Source organism: Eleginops maclovinus, chromosome 4 (genome assembly GCF_036324505.1).
Source record: "Eleginops maclovinus isolate JMC-PN-2008 ecotype Puerto Natales chromosome 4, JC_Emac_rtc_rv5, whole genome shotgun sequence".
NCBI classification, from domain to species: Eukaryota; Metazoa; Chordata; class Actinopteri; order Perciformes; family Eleginopidae; genus Eleginops; species Eleginops maclovinus.
The window spans coordinates 18,933,539-18,959,039 of record NC_086352.1 but is presented as its reverse complement, the minus strand read 5'-3'; the positions used below and the strand labels follow the sequence as shown (position 1 = coordinate 18,959,039).

Here is a 25,501-nt window from a genome sequence, read left to right as displayed (position 1 = left end):
CTGATCTATGACGTTGGCACTATAAATGGCCTCCTCCATGTGTTTTTCATCTGACTTGATGACACACTTGATGTTGTTGACAACCTGCTGGACTTCAGGAGGTAGACTGCAGCTTGAGTGCTCCAGGAACTTGGCCACCAGTACTTTGGTGTCTTTATACATCTTAAAGTCAGCCAGGGAGTGTGGGCGTTCATGGGAGGAGTGTGTGTGAAGAGCACGGGGTTTAAGGGGGACGTCAACTTTCTTGCCATCCTTTTGTTGCTTCCTCACACTTAAGTGACTGGGTTTAACTCCAACTACGCCTGTTGTAACGTCTGTTGGCTCTGACGATAAAACAGGAAGGAAAAAAACATTAAATGAATTAAAATCAAGGTTAATGCTGGTGGATTAAGTGCTTTGGGTGAAGTGACATCACAGTTGTCTAATTGATTGATGTAGCACATTTTCATATTAGCTAAGTTATAACTGATTTAGGATTGCATTTTGTTTCCAGCTTTGTAATATTTTTAAACTAATCTTTCAGCATATTGAAAAAAAACTAAAGATCCCCAAAGTTGGTTTCCACTGGACAGTGATGACAACTGACACGTGTTTTAATAAAGCTTGTTCAATTAGATCCTCACAGATATTGCCAAATATGTTACAAAATAGGATGTGAATGCTGTTTAATAGGAGGTTTCCCACCATCACACAAAGCCACAGTTTCTATGATGGTACCTTGCTCTGGTGGTGTGTGAGTTAAATCTTCAGCTTCAGGGTTATTTGCAGAGGTGCAACCTGTAGAGGGAGACAAAACACTTAGTGTTGACACATCAAAGCAGCCTGCTGTTGGTGGAGACCTTTTGCTTTTTGGCATTGAGAGGCTGCCATATCGTGGGGCTGCCACTAATGATTATTTCAATAATGAATAAATATGCCAATATTTTTTCCTGCTTAATCAATAAAATGTGTATTCTATAAAATGTCAAAACCCTGTGATAGTTAGTCTAAAATTATGCAAAAGGCAGCAAATACTCACATTGGAGAATTTGGAACCTAATAATGTTATATTGAAAAATGAATAATACATGATGGATTAGATGTCTAATCACTTAAAGTCTTAAAGGTCGGTCACTCTTATAATATTTACATGGAGTATTTAGGCAGCAGTATAATTGTACAATTATTGCCATACTCACTTCCTGTTGTAGAGGAGCAGGAGATGGGGTCACTGGTGGAGCGGACTATGCGTGCCAGTTTTCGGTACCGCCTGGCTGCTCGGAGCCCCCGAGGCCTGTCTGAGGGCGAGGAACCACTTTGGGCTGAGGTAGAGGGAGGCTGGGATGTGGAGGATGACCAAACACTGAAACACAGGCGGTGGCTTCGTGGCCTGCTAGGAGGGGAGGGGGAAAGAGAAGGAGCCATAGGACTGATGGCTGAAGTTCCACCAGAGGAGGCCACAGAAGTGGGGGAGCAAGGCTGCGGTGGCTGTGGGAGAGTGACGGGGAGTGTGAGCTTCCGGCTCATCATTCGTGCCTTAATAAGGGAGTGTGTTGACGCTTTCGGTGGCTCCTCTGGTAAATGTTTGGCTGATGCAAGCTCATCGCATATGTGCATTGCAGACCGGAGTTCCTCACATGGATGTGTGTTGTCCTCCTGATCTAGATTGCTATAGTTTTCTGAGGACCAGTCTGGGGAGCGCTCAAGAGAATGGGTATGTGATGACTCACTATATCCTGTATCACTGGGCCGAGCGTCAGTGTTAGACAGGCCACGACGGTCACGTGTACAAAGTTCCAGGCTGGTGCAACTTCCCTCCATGGGGGCAGTATGGAGTATGCCATAGGGAGATGAGTCAGAGCCCTGGACCTCCAGGGAGCACAAGTCCTCTGAGGAGCAAGTCTGGTCCTGATCTGCCACCTCGGACACCATTAGTGATGCACTGTCCACCGAGGCTGAGAATGAGGGGAAAGTTATTATCAGCATAGCTACCAAATAAACAGAGCCATTTGAAAATCCTCTACAATGTTAATCCGCCTTTACCCTGAGTGCTGAATCCTGCAGTGGTGTTTCTCTCACACAGACTGGATCCAGTGGCCTGCTGCTCAATGCTAGTGGTGACCTGGGAAGAGGAAGTTATTAATAGACATGGACAACATCACAGCAAAGTTTGCATTAGAATGAATTTGAATAGATAATGAAAATGCTGGATATCTTGTATGAACAGTAATAAACATCAGCTGTGTTGAGCCTAACCTTCAGAACCACAGTTGGTCTGTAGAGGGCTCTATAGGTCCACAACAGACTAACAGAAAATGACTTTGTAGGAAAGTAATGTCTAATGCAGAGTTAAATAAGGAGCTTTAATTGGATTTGCTAAAGTGCTTTTAAAGGTAAAATGTAAGATGCAATATACCTTAATGCAACTTCATTGGGGGTCTTGAGCTACATATCATCAGCTGAATTGTTTCTGCCTATCAAACACTGTCAAGTCACGATAGTTATTAAGAGCAAACACTTCTAATCTATCGCAGGCGATAAACCTTTTTATGTAAAGGACATTTTAAACTAAGCAATCCATGAATTTAACTTGTATAAGGGATTGAAAGCCTGCAGAGTAAAATGATGTTGAAATATAATAGAAGATTTTGCTTTTTTACTTGTGAACAATGACATGCTCAGCAGCAACAGCCTGTAAAAGGCTATGATCAGTGAAACGCAACTGACAAAAGAGACCGCCTCAGTAAATCTGAAACAGAAAATAAATATTCAGAATAAATTGGCTGATTTTGTGCGATAATGACTAGACTGTTCAAAATGCGGATGCAAGTTGAACATGGAATGATTTTACTGCTAATTAACCAAAGCTAAAATGCTAACACAATGAAACATAATGGTAAACTCTAAACCCGCTAAACATCAGCATGTTAGCATGCTCATGCTAGCAGTTAGCTCTACTCATTACTGTGTAGTAAGCTGAGCTATGAAATGGCTAGCTCTGTTTGGAAACAAATAAATATGATGGCCTCATTATCCTTACAGAACAAATTTAACACAGTGTTGTTAAAGTTCTCACCTGGCTGGCAGGGGTCTGCCCCACCACAGACTCATATGGAGGAGGCAGGTCTGTTGGGTACAGAGTCCCTGGGCTGTTGATGGGCACCCCATAAATAGCACTGAAGGGAGAATGGGGAAAGTCCAAATGCAGGCCTCTGTGAAGAACAAAACATCAGAGTTTCAATCAAACAAAAAGTCTCTTAAAATACAAAAATATATCCAATAACGTAATGAAAAGAGTGTGTATGTATCTGACTCCATCCTACCAGAGTCAAAACACAGAAAACTGACAAATACAATTAATAAGAAAGATAGGATGTATCCTCTTGTTGCCAACACTCCAATCTAGCTAATATACTCAATATGGGTATAGTACTATTTAATGTGCACCACCACTGTCTCCAGTGGTGCCAATTAAGAATAGGCAGCCATGTGTGCAATCATATCTTTTAATTACAACCCCATTCTGCTCTGAAGTGGCAGAGCATGAAATAAAACCTGCGAGTTTCCACCAATCATCCGAGGTATGATGATGTCATGACACATCCCTGGCCCTGGGCAGGGACACCATAAATGCTTCTTCTGCCTTGTTTATATTTATGGCATAATTGACAAGCAGATGTGGCTTCTTGCCAAATGGCTATAGCAGCAGCCCTCTATCTGGCAACTCTGATAAAATGAAGGTAATGAGGGAGGGGGATGACCAATCTTTCACAACAGCTGAGATTCAGGGATGTCTCAGCTGCTTAGTGTAGGGAAATGCTCTGAGCTGACCATGGATGTTAACACCACAAGTGATGGTCACATTCAGATACAGACACATGCCACAGCTGCTTAATATGATGGGTTTGGAAACTTTGGACCAGTTTTTGGATGCAGATGTTGCCCAGGATCATCTGTATATTCTCCAGAATCAATGGTCTACATTAAGTAGACATTGACCAATAGCTTACAGTTAGTATTCTAAACCAGCAAGATGATATCATCTTATCTTTATAGTAAACGTAACGTCTTGTTACAAAAGGTCTCTCAAGTTTCTAATGACCTATCAAACCTATGACTCAAAACAATATTAAATATATTTGTAGTGCATTTGTTTGAAAATGGTAAGCTCCAAGATTGTAAGCATTAATACATCTAAGACTGACCACCATCAATAACCACTCATTCCTATTGGTGATATGCATGCAACTCAAGAAGGGGGCACTGTGGTATAGTATGCTGAACTACGGATAAAAACACCAGCAGAATTATAGTTCCAATACATATTGCAGAACTGAAATATTTATCAATAGCAATGCAAATTTAAATGAAGATCCGAAAATCTTTTTCATAAAACTCTAGATTCATATGACCAATAAAACCTTGAAACCTTATTTTGCCTTGTATATTTACACATTTAATCCCACTGAAATCAGTAACATATACTTACAGCAATTAACCTGTAGTGGTTTTTTTGTAACAAATATACTGACTTTCTGGATTGCCGGCACTGTTTTATAGGAAGTCATTTATTTAAACCATGGTGGACAATACAGGAAGCATACTTTAGCAAATTAAAATGTTACTGGTGTACCCCGAAATTATCCACAAATCCCAGAAGATACATTGACTCCAGAGTTTGGGGAGCACTGAGCACTTAGTGTTAGCACTGGGAGAAGATGTGATGCTGATATTGTTATTCTGCCTCTCACCTCTGTCCATCCATGGAGGGGGTGCAGGTGTACTCTGGAGGGTAGTATGGTGGTGGAGGAATGGGAGGAATAAACTCATCAAAGTCCAGTGTTTGGTGGAGGATGGTTCCATGGGGAGTCATACAGTCAGCATTAAGGGCCCGCGCTCTGTGCGGCATAAACTGGAAGACAGCATAAAAAGGACAATTTTCAGAAATTCATTACACATGGCACTGAGATCTTAGATGTGGATTCATTAGTTTAGACCAGAACTTTTCCAGGGAGGCATGACTGAGCAAATGCATTTTTTTTACAGCACATCTCTAGTGTTCTCTGTACATGTTGGTCACTGGACAAGCTTCACTGCAGTTTCTGCTGGTCAAGTGCTTGCTCAGAGACACCTCAACAGCAACCCTGGAAGTGCTGCTCATTTACTTTCCTCACTCACGTTTCTTCCACTCACAGCCAGCCAGCGTTGCTAATCTCCAGGCTGCCACTGCTGCTATTGACTCGGTTAAATTTACTGAGCTAAATATAAGGTTAACACCTCTTGTGTTTACTGGGAACATAAGGCCTCTCTTTGAAACTCTGTGAGATTGTTGGAGATAAGACAATCATTTGTCCTTTGCCTTTTAGTTTTTTACTATTTCAGTTTATTTCAATCTTCTGCTCTTTTTTGTTGAACACTTTTAAGATCCTTTTTATGTGTCTCTCTTTACATTGCCTTGCGTTTCTTTTACATATTTTCCCTTATTTCCCAATGTCTTATGTAAATAATGTAAATTTGTCCTGATATTAAAAGCTGCTGCTCAAATGAACTTGCCTTGACTTTTCTCTCTGTGAATTGATAGTAAGATGTCACTATATATAGCAACTTCATTTTTTAGAAGATCTTCATGTGGGGTATATGTCTGTTTTGGTGTTTTCTTTCAAATACAGTCATTTTTTGACATTCACGACATGTAGCTAAAGATGAGCATAAACTTTTTAAAAATGCCCATAATTCATTCATTAATTAATTATTATCAATTCCTACCAAAATACCTTAGAGATCTCCACATGTCTAGACTGGTTTCTCTGGGAACAATGTGACACCTCTTTTACCATCTCAAATTATGCCGCTGATGCAGATACCAATTGGGAATTAAGTCCTTCAGCGTGAGAAAGATGTCTCATTACCATTTTTGATTGCTAGTCATTTAAAAAAGCTTCAGATTTGTTAATTTTTTTTATCACAACTCTTCTTACAAAGTCAGTTATAAAATAAATAATCTTATATCTATGGTCCTGTCCGTGAGACCAAAAATGTATTGTGTAGTTATCCCTCTTATCACTGCAATAACTGACTGTTTTTGCAAACTTAATACGGGTCTTTGTTGAATTAATTAGAGACAAGCATGGAGATGAAACTAATGTGATGTACTTTGTATTCTGACTTAAACTTCATTTATTTTCCTAGCTATTACAGAGCTGAGATCACTGCTTATTTCCTTCTACATTAACCTTTTGTCAAGCACCACTTGTAATATCCAGACTCATTTTGGCGTACACTTAATTTACAGCAGAGATCATAAAATGTGTATAAGGCTCTTGCACCACGGATTTCTGCAAAGCTTTTTCATATGTGCTATCGAGTTAGCAGTGTTGCGCTTCCTTTCCAGTTGCTGATGGGTTTAGAGGCATTAAAATAACTATTGTTGTGAGAAACACAAAGGGAGATTGGCTATGTTTATTTCCCTCATGTTAAGGCATTTAGCTTTTGGTCATAATTGAATTGTTCCACATAAAATCAAAAAAGACGGTCACACTGAGGACAGTGTACTTTTGAGGAGAAACCCGATGGGATGATAAGCTGAAGCTGCTTCTTCAAATCCAACATATTATTGGAAAACAGGCAGAAACTGAGAGAGGTCCTTTGGAAATCGACTTTCACTGCGTGTGTGTACATTCACTCGCCAAGCAGTACAATTAAACCGACCAACATAACTGTCCGCTATCTTAAAACCGATAGCAGCAGTGTGGTCATCAGAAATGAAATAAAGGTAACTATTGTTGTTGTCCGCACTTCCATAACACTCACCATCTGCAGCAAATCAGTGGAGACCATCTGCATACAGCACATGGCAGTGGCTAGAGCACACACAATGGTGGAGATGACGTTCAGGGCACACACACTGAACAACAGCTCCTAAAGGAGAGGGGGGAGAGGAGGAGACTGTTAGAGGAACAAAGGAGAGGAGGAGTGTGACAAATAAGAGGAATGAGAAAGGTGCAGGGGAGAAGGTGGGGAGAGGAGGAGAAGAATGTCATGAACACTAAAGATGTGTAATATGAGAACCAAAAATAGATTAATGTGGAACAAAGAAGAAGCCACAGATAAGACTGAAGGTGACAGAAACAGTGTTGACATCACCAGTAGGTAACCCAGTTTAGAAAAGCACAGCAGGGTGACACTGTAGTATGAAAACACATTTACAAACATCTGGTTTAGACACAACACAGAACCAATAAGAGACATCTGCATTGTAAACATTTTTCTGATAAAATAATTATTGTTTTTTTGCTGACATGAAGACACTGCAAACAAATTCAATAAGTGAGAAAACAACCTCATAACATCCAAGGTTAAGCATGCGTGTGCCCCATAGACTGTATATACTGTACAGTTGTACACATTAACACTCTGACAATGCAGAGAACAGCAAGGGACAAACCAGTATTGAATCTGTCAGCAAAAATAAAAGTGCATGCTGGTGAAATACTAGCTAAGCACACTAAATCAGAGAAAATACTTAAGACAGCAGTTCCACTAGCCTGCGCTTTGTGCTATTCTTCTAAAAAGGTGGACTATGATGATCTTAATATAGCTCCAATTTCAAACCATTTAGGGTTTTGTACATTCACATAAATTAACCTTTTATAACTGTACTGTGTGGATTATTTCCTGAAAAAGAAACTGCATGGTAATTGGCTCTGGGAATAGCAACTGTCTAGCTCATCGGTCATGTAGAGAGGAGAGATAGCAGCTTGTATTAGATCTGCAGTCCTCGTTTTGATACATTCACAACCTATTGTATTAGGTTTGTTAATATAGTTGATATGTCACAGTAAAATTACTTACACAATTACTGTGATAATGATTTATCAGGTGGAGTATTATTAACGAATAGTTTGAAATAAGTAAAACAATGAGAGGGAAAAGAAAATAAGGCAGAGAAAGGGATGAATGTGTGGAAGAAACCATGACTTTGGGAGCTTTCATTTAAATATCTCAACAAAAAAATGTGTGTTATTAAATGATCTTGCACATACAACTGCAGCCTGCAATCTTACTGTGCACAGAAACCCAATGGTATGAGCATTCCCATAAAAAACAAAAAAAGTCAACATTAAACACAGCTGCCACAAAATGTATATAACCATATAACTCCTGAAAGATAAGGAGAGGAGGGACTTGGAGCACTGGAATGAAAACCTCTCTACACTCTGTTTGAATCTGTGTGGACACTTGCTCATGAGTGAAGCTCGCCAGTTACCACACAAAGTGTTTTCCAGCCTGTGCACAGATTATTCATCAGATTCAGGAGGCACATAATTACCAGTGACATAACAAAACCCCCACTTGTGTTAGGCTGCTGATAATCTGCAGCAAGGACAGCTGTCTCCTCCTTTGTCTGGGTGCAGGTAGCTTGACTATTTTAAAAGGGGTTCTGGAAAGGTGTTTATAGCAGGCGGCAACTTTATGCCTGCTAGATCCCATTACTCTATTTCATTCCCTTTGAAGTTTGTGATATAAAACAGATCAGCAGCCAGACTGCTTTTCCAACATGTTTGATATCCAGTAAGTAGTTGCCAAAGATCAAGTTTGTGTGAGCTGGGAGTTTAATCAGAGATGAAGCCAGTTGGAAGCAGTGACACTGAAGTTGTGCAATGCCAACCCTAAAATATATCTTATGCATGTTTGCCTTGGAAGTTAACTGTTTTGGAGCTTGTTTTGTGATGGAGGAAATTCTGGATGGCTTAGCGCAATCTGTCTGACATTTGAAACAAGGAAAATCACAACCGGTCAGGTTTTAACTGCTCTTAGCTTAATCAGATTTCCCCCTAAGGATTAATAGAGTATTTTGTCATAGTTAAAACATTTAAGAGGTATGAGTGAATAACACTGTAAGGGGGGCACCATCAATGGTTAATGTCTAAGTTCTTCTGAGACATTGGTTTTTCACATCACTGATACTTAACTACTTTCTATGGATGTGTGAATGTCACAAACTACACACATAACTGTGAGGCTGCTCCCTCTGTAATATGACAGGCTCACAGCAGCAAAGGACAGCACCCTGATCACTGTAGCCAACATGGAGGCTCTGTTGCTAGTGTCTGCCTACTTTAGCATCCCCAAGTATCTCTTTACAGCATCTGGCAGAAAACTATGCACTTCCCTCAGGAAGCCCTACAGCAGTCTCAGGGAAGACAGCTCAGACTGTTGGCACAGCCCTTCAGAGTTTTTCTAACCTCTAATGACAGGAAGCAGCAGATGTTGTTGCTCTGCAATGTCACTTCTCATAGTACTGAATGCACAGACTCCGTAGTCAAGAAAAACGTTTTATTGCCCCTTCACACATGTACATCTCAGACCTCAAGCTGACATGGTCGAATTATAGAACATGTAAACATTATCCTGGAGCTGGAGAGGTTCTCCTCTGCAGGCCAGGCAGATTGCACCCTAGATAAACAGGTGGAGAACAAAACTCCTCCAGTGAGGTCAATCGAAACCCTGATGTTTGCCCTGGATTTATACCTGCTGTTATTGAAGGTGAACACTTCCTTTAAAGTTAAGATGCATTCGACTCAGTGTTCACAGCTTAATCAGTCTCACAGGGCCCTGACACACAATCCAATTAGTGCTATCAAAAACAAATGTACTGTATATACCTTATGTCACCTCTTGTACAATGTTAAGAGCTTTGTAGGTGATGCAAAGAAAACAACTGATACACATGTCTGTCTGCACTTGCATAAAATAAATTATTACCTCTATCCTGGAACACCGGCAACACAATGGGAAAAAAATCCAGGATTTTATCATCCAAAAAGGAAGTCAGTGGTGTTTTTTTTAAACTTGCAGAGAGACTGATAAAAGATAAATGTGACTCTGACTTAGGTCTTAACTTACACTCAGATTACAATGGAATATGTCTGAGAATATGTTTCATTTATCTGTTAAGAGACACTGTAAGTCTGTGGTCTTTGGAAAACTCTGCAGAAGAAGAGACAAAATGATCAAAAACTACATTAATTGGGGGAATCAATCATGTTCGGGGCGGAATAACCAGTGAGATTAATTTCTGTTACAGTTTCAACAAAATAAATCCCTGATTTGGTAAATACAGTAAACAGTGCCAAACCCATCACACAAACTACAGGCGAGTCAGCAAAAAGCAAAGCACAGTAGGGGATTATTACAATGAATGTAGTTTCCCAAGTCCAACTGCAAGCACATAGTAAGAGAAGCAATATTTATGACAGCTTCATCTGAGCTAATGTTTGTTATGTTAATGCATCTGTCGGGCAGATGTGAGCCCGTGCATTTCTGTGATTTTCCCCCTTTCAATGTACATAATAACATAATAAATCCTGCCACGCAAAGAAATGTAATAACACCTCTAAAGAAATTGTTTAACCTGCTTTCTCAGCAGACATTTAACCTCTAAAATACCTTGCCTGAAGCCAAACAGGTTAGTGGTTACACAGCAAGGTTACACATCCGCCCTCTAACAGGAAATCACAAATGATCTCAGTACTCCCTCTCACTGATGATTTACAGCTCCAGGCAGTGTATGCAAAATGAAACAATTAAAGGAAATGTGTCTGCAAAGAATGAATGGCACATACAATCAGCAGAGTGGATAGTGTTGAGTGCAAAACATAACTTTTAAATATAAAAGTGCCGCTGCTAGGAAATAAGAAACTTTCATTAGCCTATACTGTGATAAATCAGTACTCCTAATGCTAGGTAATTAAGTGACGGAGGAGATTACTATATGGCAGCTGCATCATGAGTTCATTAGGATCTGCGACAGCCTAACAGCCATCTGAAATGGCCAAGGTCTCCGGAGACTCGGACATGACAGTTTCCTCTAACACATAACTCAACACATCTGACTTCTTTGGCACTTAATAAAGGTTTACGGCACCAATTCCCATACCATGTTTTAATGAGTCATGCTCAAAATGACAAATGTGCCTGATCTTTCCTCTTTTCATAAGCATGCTTCATCTTACCAAGTCTTTTATTTGGTTATCAATGTTTTATAATCAATCAGGGTCATAAAACAAATGGATATGATTGTCGTTATCCAATAAAGGCACAGTAGCACGTACTGTATATCATTCCTACAGACACTCTGAGTCAGGATAATCTACAGAGATCGTGCACTTGCAAACTATAGCCAGCCCAGGCTGCATACACATCGCATACTAAGAAGTCTGCCTCTCGGGAAAAGACAAATGCTGCTGCCATTCTCCACTTCCACCCCAATTTATATGAGACCCAACACTTTCAGTCTTTTGTTTTTACGTCATTCGGCTGTTCCGACTGCGAGGGAATAAACTTAGACTTGATGATTTAAGCAATTTGATGCCAGTTTGTTTCAAACAACTTATAAAAAGCACTACTATCATTCAATCTCTTTTTTGTTTCACCTGTGTGATTTTCCTTCAAGCATATTTAATAATTTCTGAAAGAATCCTGAGATCTAAGAGTTTCCTGGCCAACACCTGCTTTCTGTGATTGTTACAGATCTGATTTAAATAATGTAACTTAACATAAAGTACAGCTGAGGCTAAAGGAAGTGGCATTTGTGAAAGTTTCTAAATAAAACGACTTGACCTTATGACAAGTTGAAATGCATCCTTAGGGAACATAAATATATGAGTTTCTGGATCGAAGTGGTGGACTGACTGACATACATTTCCTCCCTAGAGCTGTGCCGGTAGCTTGGCTAAAAATAGAGAGAAGTCAAGCATTTTGAAGTTATACCCAAATGCATTTGTTTCCACACATCGACACCTTCATCTCTGGATTGCAAATAGCAAATAAGTAAATGAAAAATACACAAAATTCAATTTTTGCAAATCAGAATTAGCCAATGTGGTTTGCTGTAGAAGTCCATGTCTGCGGTCACTCAATAGATTTCCAACAGTCACTCACAATGCTGACATCACTGTGTGGTTAAAGCCGGCCAAGACGTAAGCATAAAACTAGGCTGCATAAACCAACATAATACAGTAATAACATCTTGCTCAAATGTGAAAAGCAAGAGAAAACATCTCCACTGTTTTGTACTGTGCATATGGCGCAATGTGTCGTTACCATAGCTACCAGCGCAGTTGCATCAGTTAAGGCTTCTAAATACTGGATTTTACAACCTAATCCAACTAACCTGCAATCTGAACACAGTAAAACTCATCTATAATGTTTTGTTTTACACATCAAAACATCTTCAGCTCTCATCATCAGCACAGTAAAGGATGTGCTGGCTCTTCCTCACCTTGAGGCGAAGGCGTATGGTGTTGCAGTCCCTCAGTGGGTTCAGCTTCAGCGTCTCTCCCAGGTTGTTGCAGCTCAAACTCTGTTGCTGCAGCTCGCAGCACACACACACTCCATCGCTATCAAACTTGAGCTGGGGGGGAGGAGGGGGGAAAACACATCCACACTCATGCATGCACGCCACATACACAAAAACACACACAGACACAAACAGACGCACACAGACCAACACACAGAGAGAGATGCACCGATCAGACCTGAGCTTGGTCCTGTGGTTTAGTGTTGTTACATTTATTTTCAACATTTGAACTATATGTTTAAGAGAACCTGTGAGAATACTCATAACGATAGACTTAACACATACAGAATATAATGATACAGAGTGATTGAGCTGCACATGGCTGATCAGAAGTATACAACAAAGGAAGAGAGGCTGGGAGATACAGTATGTGTAGCTACTTGGGGAGGGATGGAGGTAGAGCACACCTCTGCTGTGTGTCCCAGATTGAGAGAAAGCAGGACATGAACCCAACGAGTATGGGTTAATTACATTGGGGAGAGGATATGAGGAACAATAGCGTTTCCATCCCGACTGAGGGAGTGTCTCTGGAGAGCAACATTAGCAGGGAAGTTGTCTCCTTGGCTGGTCCTACTTTCATATAGAGAAAATCTGCTTCTAATGTGTGAGTGTTCAGGTTAGTGGATTGGGTGCAGGATGAATCACAAGAAGCTTTTTCAGTCATGAAAAAGATAGGAGACCCTGACGCTATAAATTCAGCTTAAAAAATCAGCTTTGCATCTCATTATGAAAATGTGAAGACTGAGTGTTCTGTGTCCAACTTCTTCACATTGCCAGCTGCAAGGAGGAAAAGCTTAATACACTTATGTAATACTTAAGTGTGCTCTCCTGTTTTCCATCTGTTTGAGTCCCTGTTACAAAATGCCAGGGTCTAGAAGGCATGCATATGCTGGTTACTGCTTGTGAAAAATATTTATATACATATATATTATTATTATTATTATTATTATTATTATTATTATTATTATTATTATTATTATTATTATTTATCATTCTACATTGTTTTGGTGTGAGTTGACTTGTGTTGGAGGTGTCGAACAAGAAGGCGTTCGGCTTGTGTAGTTTGAAAACATCAATTTGAAAAGATCCACAGCAATGTGTCTTTCAAGAAATCATGACCCAGTTACTCAAGATAACACAGGGAAGTATTTTGTCAATACCATATCAACTCAAAAAAGGAAGCGTGCATTTTCTCATGGAGGAGAGGCTTGCTTTTGTGACAGTGGAAGATGTAAACATCAATACCATACGCCTCGCTCATGTATAGTTACTCAACTCAGGTGAGCTTATAGGATCCTCTTGCCAAATATGCATGCTTTCTTTTGTGTGGCAATTACAAGGTCATGATATTTGGAGCAACGCATTTATGTTGAGGATTTCAAATGCAGTTTTGTTGCTTTTAGCACCACAAGCAAAGGTACATTTAGATTCATTGTTTTTGAGAGAATGCAGAAGATGTCAAAAGCCAATACCTCCAACCCCTGCAAACTCCCAGCAAAACAATTCAGATTGAATAGCTGCTCATGTGAGAGGTAAAATATAGGCTTTGGATTTTGGGGTGAATTGTCCCTTTAAGCCCCAGTAAAAAGGCCAATTCTTCTGAGTTTGTGAAACAAGTTGTATAATACATTTTGTGGCTCTGGAGGAGCTCTATCACATCTGAGAAAAAACAACCCTTAAGATGTCATCATGGGTTATCTTGACTTGGCTCGGAATCTAAAAATCTGTGACAGAAAGCCTGAGTTTCAAATTGGGGTCTTGGAGTTTGAAATACGAGGGCATTTATACGTTTTTTTTATACCTTGTGGAACTGAAAAGTACAGTTATTTTATTCCGCCACTCAACTATTATAAAGCTGGCTGTCACAGGAGGGGACAGCATATCGTTTAAATGCTGGGATGACGGCGCACAATGCAGCAAGCACTTTCCTCAAACTCATTGATGTGAGTTAAGAGTCTCCCAACTTTATGGGAGTGCATACTAAATCACTGCAGTGAACTTTCAAAGTCGTTTATCTTTATTTTAGAAATGTTACTTTCTGGCAAAGATGAATGTGATAATCAGCAGCCATTAGTCACTAACAGACTAATAGCTCTGTTCATTTGTGACGTTGACTCAGATCTGCAGCCTGCTCTGAGCAGAAGTGCCGCCTGTCAGCCTGACATGAGCCGACACTCATGAATTTAAATGTCTCATGAAGAAAACAATGAACACATGCCAATGACTGTTGATGCCATGTTAGCAATATGATGCATGCCATGTTTTTTATTCTTAGAGTAAGTTATTTCAAGCCATTATGAAACACTATCAGTTCGCACCTCGGTGGTATCCTACATGTTTTAGAATAATAAATTGTGTAAATTAAAATAATTGCTTGTATGTTTAGGGCTGTATATCATCAGGTTATTAACATACACAAATGATATTTCATTATTAATGGATATATAGGAATGAGCTAGTGTTTCAGGTTTATAAGAATCATGTTATTAGGCACTGTGAGCCTTAGTAATATGCCTTAATTTCATTCAGGTCAAATATGCACTGTAGACATTTTTGATGCGTATTTCATCAGTCAGGTTCTGACATTTGATTCAAATGCATTTATGCCAATGAATCCTTTCTCTCCTAAAGAAAACATGTTTGAGCCTCAACATTTGAAAGCCAGATTAAATGACTTGTTTGACATCTTTTTGTCCACACTTCACGAACGCGCCCAGCAGAAGGTACAGTTTAAGGTCCAGTTGGTCTCACCAGCTGACAGTCCTCCAGAGAGTTGACCAGCTGAGCGTTCTGGCAGGAGAGGATGGAGCCCGCCAGGTTGAGCATCACACACACAGCAGACAGCAGCATGAAGAATGTGATCTGTGGCAGAGAGAGAAATGGAGACAACATGATGTCAAAAAGTTGCTAACATTTATTTCACACTTACATCTTCGATATAGTGTTTTGAATTAGCTGTGGCACTAAGGCACGGTGTATTTAGCCAATCACTCGTCCCTCACAGTGGTTCCAAGATATCAGCAGATGAAATTAGCTCTGATGTCCAGAAATCATAACCCAAAACAAGCATTTCACCCAATGACATAACTAACAACGTAATGTCAGATGGAAATTCTCAAAACGTTAGTGAGATTTCTTTATTCCTCAACCTCTGAAGTTCTGTGGTGCGGCTAATGCCTTTCAACCAGTACAAAACACATGCACAAACACTAACACCAGTCCCAGAAGAGCTCATATTTCCCTATGCTCCAAGCTGTCAGTTTATGTTTAATACACTTTTCCTCAGATAAATTCTTCTTTTATTCCTCTACTAACAGCACTGTGGATTGCAATCCAATGACCATAAATACGGCTACCATTTCTGGGACTTTAAATGACAGGTCAAGCGTAACCGAAAGAGTGTTAAAATTGACAGCAGTCAACCAACCTCTCTGCCCAGGAAATTGAAAACCAGGCAATGGTGTTTCCTGAACCGACTCATTTTTATGGAAATATGATGACAGAGTCTCACAAACTCATTATTGATGAATTTAATTAAAAATCTAAATAACAGCCTATCTTCAAAGCTTGCTTTTACAAAAACCCTGGAACAGTGCTGTTGGAGGACATAAAGGGCACTAGCGGGAGGAGTTTGATGCTCATAAAGGTTATTGTGAACACACAGACACAGATGGAGAGGAGGAGAGAAGGAGCAGGGGGCGGAGAAGAAGAAACTGGAGGTGGCATGAAATAAACAGATGGAGCGATAAGTTTAAGTGCTTTTCTCCATGGCAGAAAATGGAAAGATTGAGAGGCTGATGGGCAAGCTTCAGGAGCACTTCTTTGATTGTAAAAGAAAAGAAAAAGAGTGACAGACATTGATAACAAAACATTTAAAACAAAAGGAACAAAACAATCATTAATAGATAGTGACAAAGATGAAAAGATGACAGACAGAACAAGACTCTTTAGTCCCATGGCTCATTGGTGGTGAATATAGATCTTATTAATTAGCATTTCATTTGAATGTGAAATCCGCTGTCTGCTTCTTTGGGTGATCAGCTGCACGGGAATGTGATAACGACTCTCTTAAGAGCACTGGTGTTTTTTATGGCCACAAAACTGCAGGCCACAGGATGCAAATTGGCCATATCAAACGGCATATAGTATGTTAGTATACACACAATTATAAAATAAATACACATATTTATAAAGCTGTTCAGCACCAAGATGTCATTATATTCATTTTAGTGAGCAATGCAAAATCCTATAGAAAAAGATGTATGACAACTGGAAAGCTTTATTTTGAGATCCTTTGTTCCTACTTTGCTGTGAATGGTAACCTGACTTGTGCAGATGAACGTGTTGTGCAAGGTATACTGTCCATAAATGACTTCTTCATATTGACTGAAAACTTTGTGTATGAAATTATTGAAGAGGGAGTATAAAGATAATGTTTCCAAGCTTACATTTTCTCTTAAGTAAGCTCACTATATTATATATGATCTGATAAAGATAAAGTATGCACACCATAAATGTAAAGCTTGAGTTTAAGCAATAACATAAAAAAGAGATTAACTGTTTTCTGGTGGGAGAAATGAATAAAGTGGTTGCTTAATATACACAGTATATTGCAAACATTATTGAATCATCTCTGTAAAGGAAGTTTGATTTGCATAGGAAAACAGAAGCATGTGCCTTGGTGTATATGCAACATCACCCTCTCAAAGATAATGCATTTCATTTTATCCATAGATGCTGCTGGGAGTAACAGGAGTGAGTGATTTTCTGTACACTTTATTAAAGTTTGGAAAGACTGAACTGTTTCTCACCTAGACTTATGGGATCTGCCTGATTTCTCTTCAATGTGAACATCTAGTATTTTAGAAAAACACTGTTACCTCTTCTATCATATCAAGAGAGAGACTCACTGTTCTAATAACGGCCAGACAGGCTCACATAGTTTTGATAAGTGTGACAGCAATAGTCACGTTTTTCAGAATGCTGTTCCACCACAGACATGAACAAACAGAAAGCATCTTCAATAGTTCACATGGAGTATGAGTGCTAGAGCATTTAACTCAAATGATGCGATGACAATAAATCTCCCAATGGAGATATTGTAACGCACAGACCATTGACACTAAAAGCTCTCTCTCTCCGACACAAAGACCATAAGTTGTGTGTTAATGAAACCTCTCTGGGTTTGAGTTGTTGCCGGTCATATACAATGCCGAGTCTCAAACTATCACCAGCTGCAATTCTAACTGAGGAGAAAACAATCTCTCTGTATCAAAGCTCCAGTGGCTGCTGCAGTCTGCCGCCATAAGGTCACCGCGCTTTAAAGGGATGTTTTCATTTTTGTTTTTCACATTTGCATATTTGTCATAGAAACCTGTTTCATATCTTCCAACTCCTCTTTATTGTAATTAGCATCTATAATAAAAAGCACACAACCATGAAACAACAACGATTATGCCACCACTACCCTGTTGTTTGAGTCACACTGGCAGAATTGTGTGTTTTTATGGAAAATGTTGAAAAAGTCCCAGATATCCTTTCATCAAACAGTCCTCCCCAGCCGTGTGTGACCCAGGTGTCACCTGCACTTCCCCCACAGTTTCTCTCTGCTGAGCTGATTGTCTCGCCTGGCCCCACACCAATGCCTTCTCATTACCATGTAGGATCACATAGCACCATTTAGCAACTAGTCATTAATTACTGCTGTGCTGCCCTCTGCATGTCAACGAGGTAAACAAACACACACACACACCAAAAGCTACGCACGAGCCTCTCGCTGTAACAGCCGAGGTAGATTTACACTGCGTGTCATCATCACATCGTTTAGCGCTTAGTGCGGAGGACAATAGACCACAATATAATCACCATTCATCTCCATGACACACTCTCATAGATTACAGTATAAGACCTGAGGTTCAGGTGTATCACTGTAATTCTCCATAACTGTCACTGAGGTGAAAAGTATTTGGCTCTTGCTGTGCCCCTTCCTATCCTTCATCCTGCTTCAGCAGCTATTCAAACCGCAGAGGAAATTGTTTTAGATGGATCCTAAAAAGTCAAAGAAATCCGATTGGCGTTGCTAGGTATGCTTTATCTTAGTAGGGGTAATCTTTAAGGTACCTTGTTGTTGTTTTTTACTCAATAGTAGTGTGATAGGGCAATATTTGTCATGCTAATGGGAACATGTATGTAGTTAAGCACTCGGGTGACATAACACACACCCTGCCAATGGTTTGACATTGTTCCACTGATATACAAGTGATGGTCATGTACAAAGACAAGCAGCAATGTGGATCAACAAAGGCTGGGTGGAGGAACACTGTGAGTTAGTAATTATGCATTTAAACAATGCGAGGTTTGAAATACTTGATGCATAAAGGTTTTTTTTAGAAAGAAATTGCATTAAACACATATATTTGACCTCAAAGACTCACCTGATGGATTCTGGTTAACACTGAATGTTAAGACAAACTCATTTTGGGAAATATAATGAATTGCTTTCCGATGAAGAGATAAATAAGAGGATTGATATCACTTACACTCTTAAATATAAATCCTGCAGGTGATCATTTTACCATCAGGTTTTCGTACAGATGAAAGAAGAAAACAGATACCTTTTACTGAGCTTAAAAGTTTTGTGTTTGTCATCTTACCGCCTTCTGTGTTTAGCCTTATATTTATACAACGAACACACTTGAGAGTGGTTTAAATGTTCTTATCTAACTGCCGACCAGAAATGTCCAAAATGTTGTCCTTTAAGAAGTATGTATTTTCAATGGATTCGTGAAATCAATTGTGAAACACACAAACAACATTAACCCTAAACCTCAGCGTTCAAAGTTCAGCTTCAACACATTTGTCTTATTCATGTCTCAGGCAAAAACAGATCCATGCATGGCTGTTGTCATTCAGACACATCTCTTCTTTCTAACGTTGAGCTCTCCTAATTTAAGCTGCTGCCACAAACAACAAAATCCTAGGCTCATTCATCACCTCTGTTTATTTAAAGAAGCACACATCAGAGATAAGATAACCATCTCAGTGGGGAGACCAGATAGAAGCAAACAAATGAAGCTTTCGTTGATTCATTAAAGTCAATGAATAAGAAAACGCAGGTATACCTAATAGAAATAGGAACAGAGGAAAGTGGGTGCTTATATATTACCTTCTCGCTATTTCAGCCGTATTTGAAGCAGCAATGTATGAATATTTTATTAAGAGCATATGCCCTGCAGCTTGCACATATATGCACTGGCATGTAGATGTATAAATCATAACGAGACATCATATACCCTGCATGCATATCTTCATACAGATAGAGGATGTGCACTACTGACTGTTCAACTTATATTACATATGTGAGGCAAATCTATTACTATAATCAGGTAAATACAGATGCATAAGACCTCTGTGCATAATAACTTTCACACATGTATCAGTTCTATACATAATCAGATTTTACTTTCTGAAAGCAGATGATGAAAACATATAAGCTTTGAATTTTTTTTTTTCAATAACCGTACAACAACACAAATGCTTAATTTCTAGCATTTCTGAAAACTGCAGGAAATCTTTTATCCTAATGTTAGTGCCATAATCATTTGAAAATCGGGAGCAAAAGATTGTGTTCTTGTGAATCAAGGCTCTAGGGTAGAGGGAGTTGTGCAGCTCAGAAGATAAAGCTCTTTGATACAAACTTGGGACTTGCCTTGGTGATATATTGTTTTGTAATGCTTCTGTTTGTTCTCATGATCACTCACAGTGTATGTTTTTAATGCAACAGTACCATATAAGTCCTGATTAACTTAACAAGGCAAGGTGTTCAAATCTAGAGCAGAATTCATTTGAAAGAGTCTCTCAATAATACATTAAATGGAAGCTATTGTTAAAAAACGGACTCATTTTCCAAAGTATTTTCGAAGCAGAATTGCCAAATATTACCTGTATTGAGCTGAAACTTAGTATTGTAAAATAAGTTTAGGTTTGGGAAATGTTTGCCTACTATCTATGTCTTAATTTCTGTCTTGCACCTTTAAACATGTTTTCAGCAAACTCAGTGCAAATTTGATTTAACATTTGGGCAACAACCTAGTTTACATCGTCCAAGAACCCAAATTGCACAGAAAGATGAAACGTTGCTTTTAAATACATATCATAAGCGATTACAATGTTGTATCAATAGTTACTATCAAAGCGTTCAAGGTTATATATATATATATATATATATATATATATGTATATATTTGTACACAAACCTACAGCAGAAAATCTAAGTAATACCAGAACTTTATTATGGTTCATTTTAATGTTAAGGGATTTTGTTCCAATGGGTTTCCATTAAATAACTTTTACATCTACAGACATAGATACAAAATAAGAAATTGTCTGATAAGCCAATTATCAGTCAATGGTTTTTCTCAGCTTGTCTCTACATATATATATATAAATAAAGTTATGTTACCATGAATAGAAAATGTTCAGTGTGTTCACTAATGAAGAGACGGACCCGAGAGAATCAAGCACATCAGTTTCAGACCTTCACTAAGACCAGGGTATAGCAGGTTTTTGTTTCGTTTTTTCCAAACCTGAGCCTGAATAAATACCTTGGAGAAACTAAATATGCTCAACACGTGTCCTGTACGACCACAACAGAAGATAATGCTAATGTGGTATGACAATGAGATATGAGCTCTGACTGTAGAGTAAGCAGTGAAAGCACTATGGGATTCAAATCAGACTCTTTGAAAACACATAATGATGCACAGCTGGGCTTTTACCCTGTAGAGTTGCTTCAGGGCAAAATAATTAAAGATTGGCCAGTTTAGGATCATGGGAATTGTATAAAAGGAGAATTTGAATAAAGTTAGCTTCCTTTAACTGCAGCATCAATCAGTTTTTAGTCTGCAGTGGCACTGCGACACAACGCTATTTATTTTTGAATTAACCCTGAGCCATGAGGGTTGAAGGCAATGTTGCTTTGTTTATGCTTGTGCTCAGCAAATCACAAATCCTCTGATTCAATTTCCCTCTGACTCTGTAAATCAACCCTCAGGTTCTGCACAGCTCAGAAACATCTGTGAACAAAAGACACTTTAGGAACAATAAGAGAGCCTTCCTGAATGTTGATTAAGAGTAAACCAGATTTTCAAGTTATTTAAAATATGCGAAAATACACAACCACGGGGTTAAGCTATTATCAGGAAAGAAAACAATGCATCTCTCCTGGTGCCCCCTCTACTGACTTTAAAAACACACAAGAGAAAGCAAAACCAGGGCTGCAGCAGCTGGTACTCATTGCTAACCGAAATAACTTTCTACCTTTCTGCTCCTCCTCCCACCGAGGGTTGTGGTGTATAGTTTATGTGTGTGTGTGTGTGTGTGTGTGTGTGTGTGTGTGTGTGTGTGTGTGTGTGTGTGTATGTTCGTGTGTGTGTTCATTTAGACCAAATCACCAGTATTAGCAGTGATAGGAGTTGAGTGACCCTGAGTTCAGCGTCGGTCCAAATAAACAGTGGAGGTGTTGATACTAACTCTCAGCAGCAGAACCCAGGGGAGGTCACACTAAACCAGACGTAACGACTTCCACAGACCCCTAATCCTGCTGGGGAATAGCTGCATAGCTACAGGAGCACACATCTCTTTAAACCCCAATTTATGTTCGTAAATGTGCAAAGAGATACCAGCACCCACGCATATGCAGAAACTCTAACTCGACAGAAACCCCAATGGTTATTTGAGATTTTACAAATGAGTACAGTGAGCAGAAAACCACATTTTGCGTACATTTCAACTCAGTTTAATGTACAATACAAATTTGCATTTTTTCAGTAATTTAGGGGAGTATTAAAAGGATGCATGAGGATAAAACTGTAAGAAGAGCCCCCTGCATTCCTCACCGTGAATTGTAGACTAGTTTTGCAGCCTTACAATTTGCATTTGAGCCGTTGCCATCTTTGGTTTTGCCAACCATTCTTTATAAAATGTAAATGTAGTATTGAAGAAGACATCAAACAAGCGATTAAGACAACTCCTTTACTTGGGTACTTAAATGAAGTAAGGAATTGATACACTTTCTCATAGACTCCTATACAATCCAACTTGTTTTTCCCTACCAGTGAAGCAGACCTTGCCATTTAAAAGACTGCAAGTTTAAGGTATTTCTGCATTAGTAAATCACAGTCATTGGATTCACTTCCCAGAAATGGAGCTTGCTGCTTGGTTAATGTGGACAAAGGCCATGATAATGTTGCACCATATATTTTCTTATAATAAAAGTGAAATAGTTGATTCCTGCACACCGGTACTGAGGAGTTTCAACATAAACCCTTATCAAAAGTTATCACAGCAATAGAACTATCTTTCCTGCTGGCTACTCCTCTTTGTTCTAGGTGGTCAGGTAAGAACATCAGATGTTTTTCTATTTCTGTAGATGTTAAAAACACCTCTCCTCTTAGGCTTTGATGTGAAGTCATGTTGACAGCATGTCAGACTGCATCTCCACAGGATGTGATGGATTAGTTCCTGTGGTTACAGACATCATGGTGAAGTTATAGTCCAACACCTTTTATTGGCAGATGAGCCATGAAACCTACATGAAGCGTGCTGAACTACATATCTTACATGTTGGAGTCCTTTTTTGCATTTCACTAGCTTTTTTATATTGAGGATTCACCCAGTATAGAGCTCTTCCTGCAAACATCCACATGAGGAGAGGATAGATAAGAGGTAATCAGGACTGTAGGAACCTGGGTAAAGGGTTTCCCTGTATATAAGGAGTTCATCTGTGCCAGCGCTCACACTTATTGATTAAAACAGACCATGAAAGACAGCCTCACCCTGCGGGTCAGTAGTTGATTAACCTCTGCTTCTCAACATTTTAAATCAACCAGTGACCTCTAAAGAGCTAAAACAAGGAGGCTCTGGCTTCTCTGCTTCCCTCCAGGCTCTATGTTGGGGAGCTGTAATGAGACAGGCCTATAATGAACCTGGTCCCAGCAGACTCTTACACCACACAGAAGTATAGCAGGAACTTTGTTAAGGATGCTGCTCGCTTGAGGCGATTCATTGGAAATCAAGGATGAAATCCCCATAAGTGAGTGCCACGATGTTAAAAAAACTGTTGTCAGTTATGTTACATAAATGAAAGGCAAGACATCTTGGTTTTAGGAAATATTCAATTCTTAAGCTGGGGTTCCTTTGACAAAATGTGAGACTTTCAATGGATTGGTACACTTCCTACTCCATCATCGGGTCAAATTTGTCCAATACTTTGGTTTATGACCAAATTACTCCCAAAGCGTACAACTCTTAATTAAACCTGTATTTTGGTTGGTAATAAGCAAATGTTAGTATTTGAACACACTAGTATGTGAACACGTTTGAGCTGCTTCTTATCAGCTTTTCAGCATTATATTTTTAAGTATGTTTGCATGTTGACATTAGCATATATGAACTCATTCACAGAGCCACTAGAATGGCAGTAGTCTTTTTTATTAACAGATAAAAAAAAGAAAGAAGGTGGTAACATGTAATAATAATCATAATTCTGGTAGCATAACAATGTTGTCAGCAACTGTGGCACCAGTAATTAAGCCACCTTCTCAGGTAATGGCATTTCTTGTCTCACAATCTTTCAACTTTTCAAGATGCAAATACATTTCCTAGTATCGCAAAATATTAGATAAAGGGCAAGAGACCCCCTGAGACCCTACTATGTTCCCAAAACTGTTTTGAACATTTACAATGAAATAGAAAAAGGCAATTTCTCTATTGGTGGGCAAAGAGTATTGCACTAAAGACTAGGCAATGTTTTTTCTCTCTTGATATGCTGACTTTTTATACATTAAACAAAATAACAGAGCTGAAAGTGAACACATTTACTGCATGAGAGCAACGTGACCTGAGCCGTGACTATTTGCTCAATCACCTCTAAAGCTGCCGCTGCCTGGATCATGCCGCTCTCGCTCCTGTGAGCCATCAGATAAGGGGGTTTATCTAATTCATATTCTAATTAATATGGAGCCACACTTCCTGCTTCTCAGTGTCTTAGGGGGAGGACATCATTCATCGGGTATTATCTCGAGTCGAAAGGTTCCTGTTCACCCAGCCAACTGTTCTCATTCAGGCTCTGCCCAGCTTTCTCCCCACTCTGCTCATCCCTTTGTCTGATCCCATACCTGTCACTTCCTGTCATTTCACACATAATAAGAGCGCATGGAAGATAAAAATAAAGAATAAAAAATGGTTACAATACGTTTGAGAGTGTATATGCCGAGAGAACCAATTTGATATGAATGCAGAGGAGAGAAATTCAGAAGAAAAAAGGACGTATTCAAAAAGCTTCCTAACTTGCCTCAAGAGAGACATCTTTCAGTCTGTGTGTCAGCAGAGTGAATCATCCGTCTTGTTCACGGCACGAAGCAAACCCCATCTCATTTATATTGTTTTACTTTTGTTTATTCATATTTCATTCTGTTCTTTAAGTGTCATTGCATGACTAGAATGAAATGAATATTGCAGCCTGTATGTGACAACAAAATAAACACAAAGCAAAGTTAAAGCACAGGGATGAGATGCATTTAATCATTGTCCCACCCAAAAAATGGTTGGTTTAAAAGCTTGAAAATCCACTTATTCCATATATATATATATATATATATATATATACAATATGTATATGAAACCAGTAATGGATTGTTAAATTAGTTACAGTCAATTAGCATGAATAGCCCTCTGTAGTTGAAGTTACAAACCGAGGCAAATCTTTTCTTGGAATAACAAGCCATACTCAGGTTTTTGGAAAGAAAAGAGGGTGTTCTTCCTCTTTGGCCACTATAAAAAATTCACAGGAAAGTAAGGATTGGTTTAGGGATTGGTTTGGAGTTGCACCATGCAGAGCCACCCTGCTGTGAAAGCCTCAGCAAGACCCTGATCTATTAACAATTTAATAGTTTTATTACCAAGACCAAGAAAATTTGGTCTAACAATACAAAATACCCACGGTTACAAAATGGAGCAAAAGTGTAGAGGTCTCACTGAACACAGGATGTACAAATGGGTATGTAAAAGATCATATATGCTTAACAAATAGGTTGAAACGTGAAATTGGTTGGTAGAGAAGATGCTCTCTCGGTCATTTTAATGCCTTTTTGTCAGACACAC

At 39.2% G+C, this 25,501-nt stretch overlaps 1 protein-coding gene across 1 annotated transcript in view; it reads right to left on the bottom strand.

The window, feature by feature from the left end:
• Nucleotides 1–25,501, bottom strand: part of fam189a1 (family with sequence similarity 189 member A1) — a 76,486-nt gene that overhangs the window by 1,159 nt on the left and 49,826 nt on the right. The window contains exons 3-11 of the mRNA XM_063881985.1: nt 15,092–15,202; nt 12,263–12,394; nt 6,790–6,897; nt 4,731–4,891; nt 3,056–3,191; nt 2,023–2,101; nt 1,179–1,934; nt 718–777; nt 1–323 (exon numbers count right to left, since the gene is read on the bottom strand). Coding sequence (XP_063738055.1) covers nt 1–323; nt 718–777; nt 1,179–1,934; nt 2,023–2,101; nt 3,056–3,191; nt 4,731–4,891; nt 6,790–6,897; nt 12,263–12,394; nt 15,092–15,202 — 1,866 coding nt within the window. The remainder of the gene's footprint in view (nt 324–717; nt 778–1,178; nt 1,935–2,022; nt 2,102–3,055; nt 3,192–4,730; nt 4,892–6,789; nt 6,898–12,262; nt 12,395–15,091; nt 15,203–25,501) is intronic.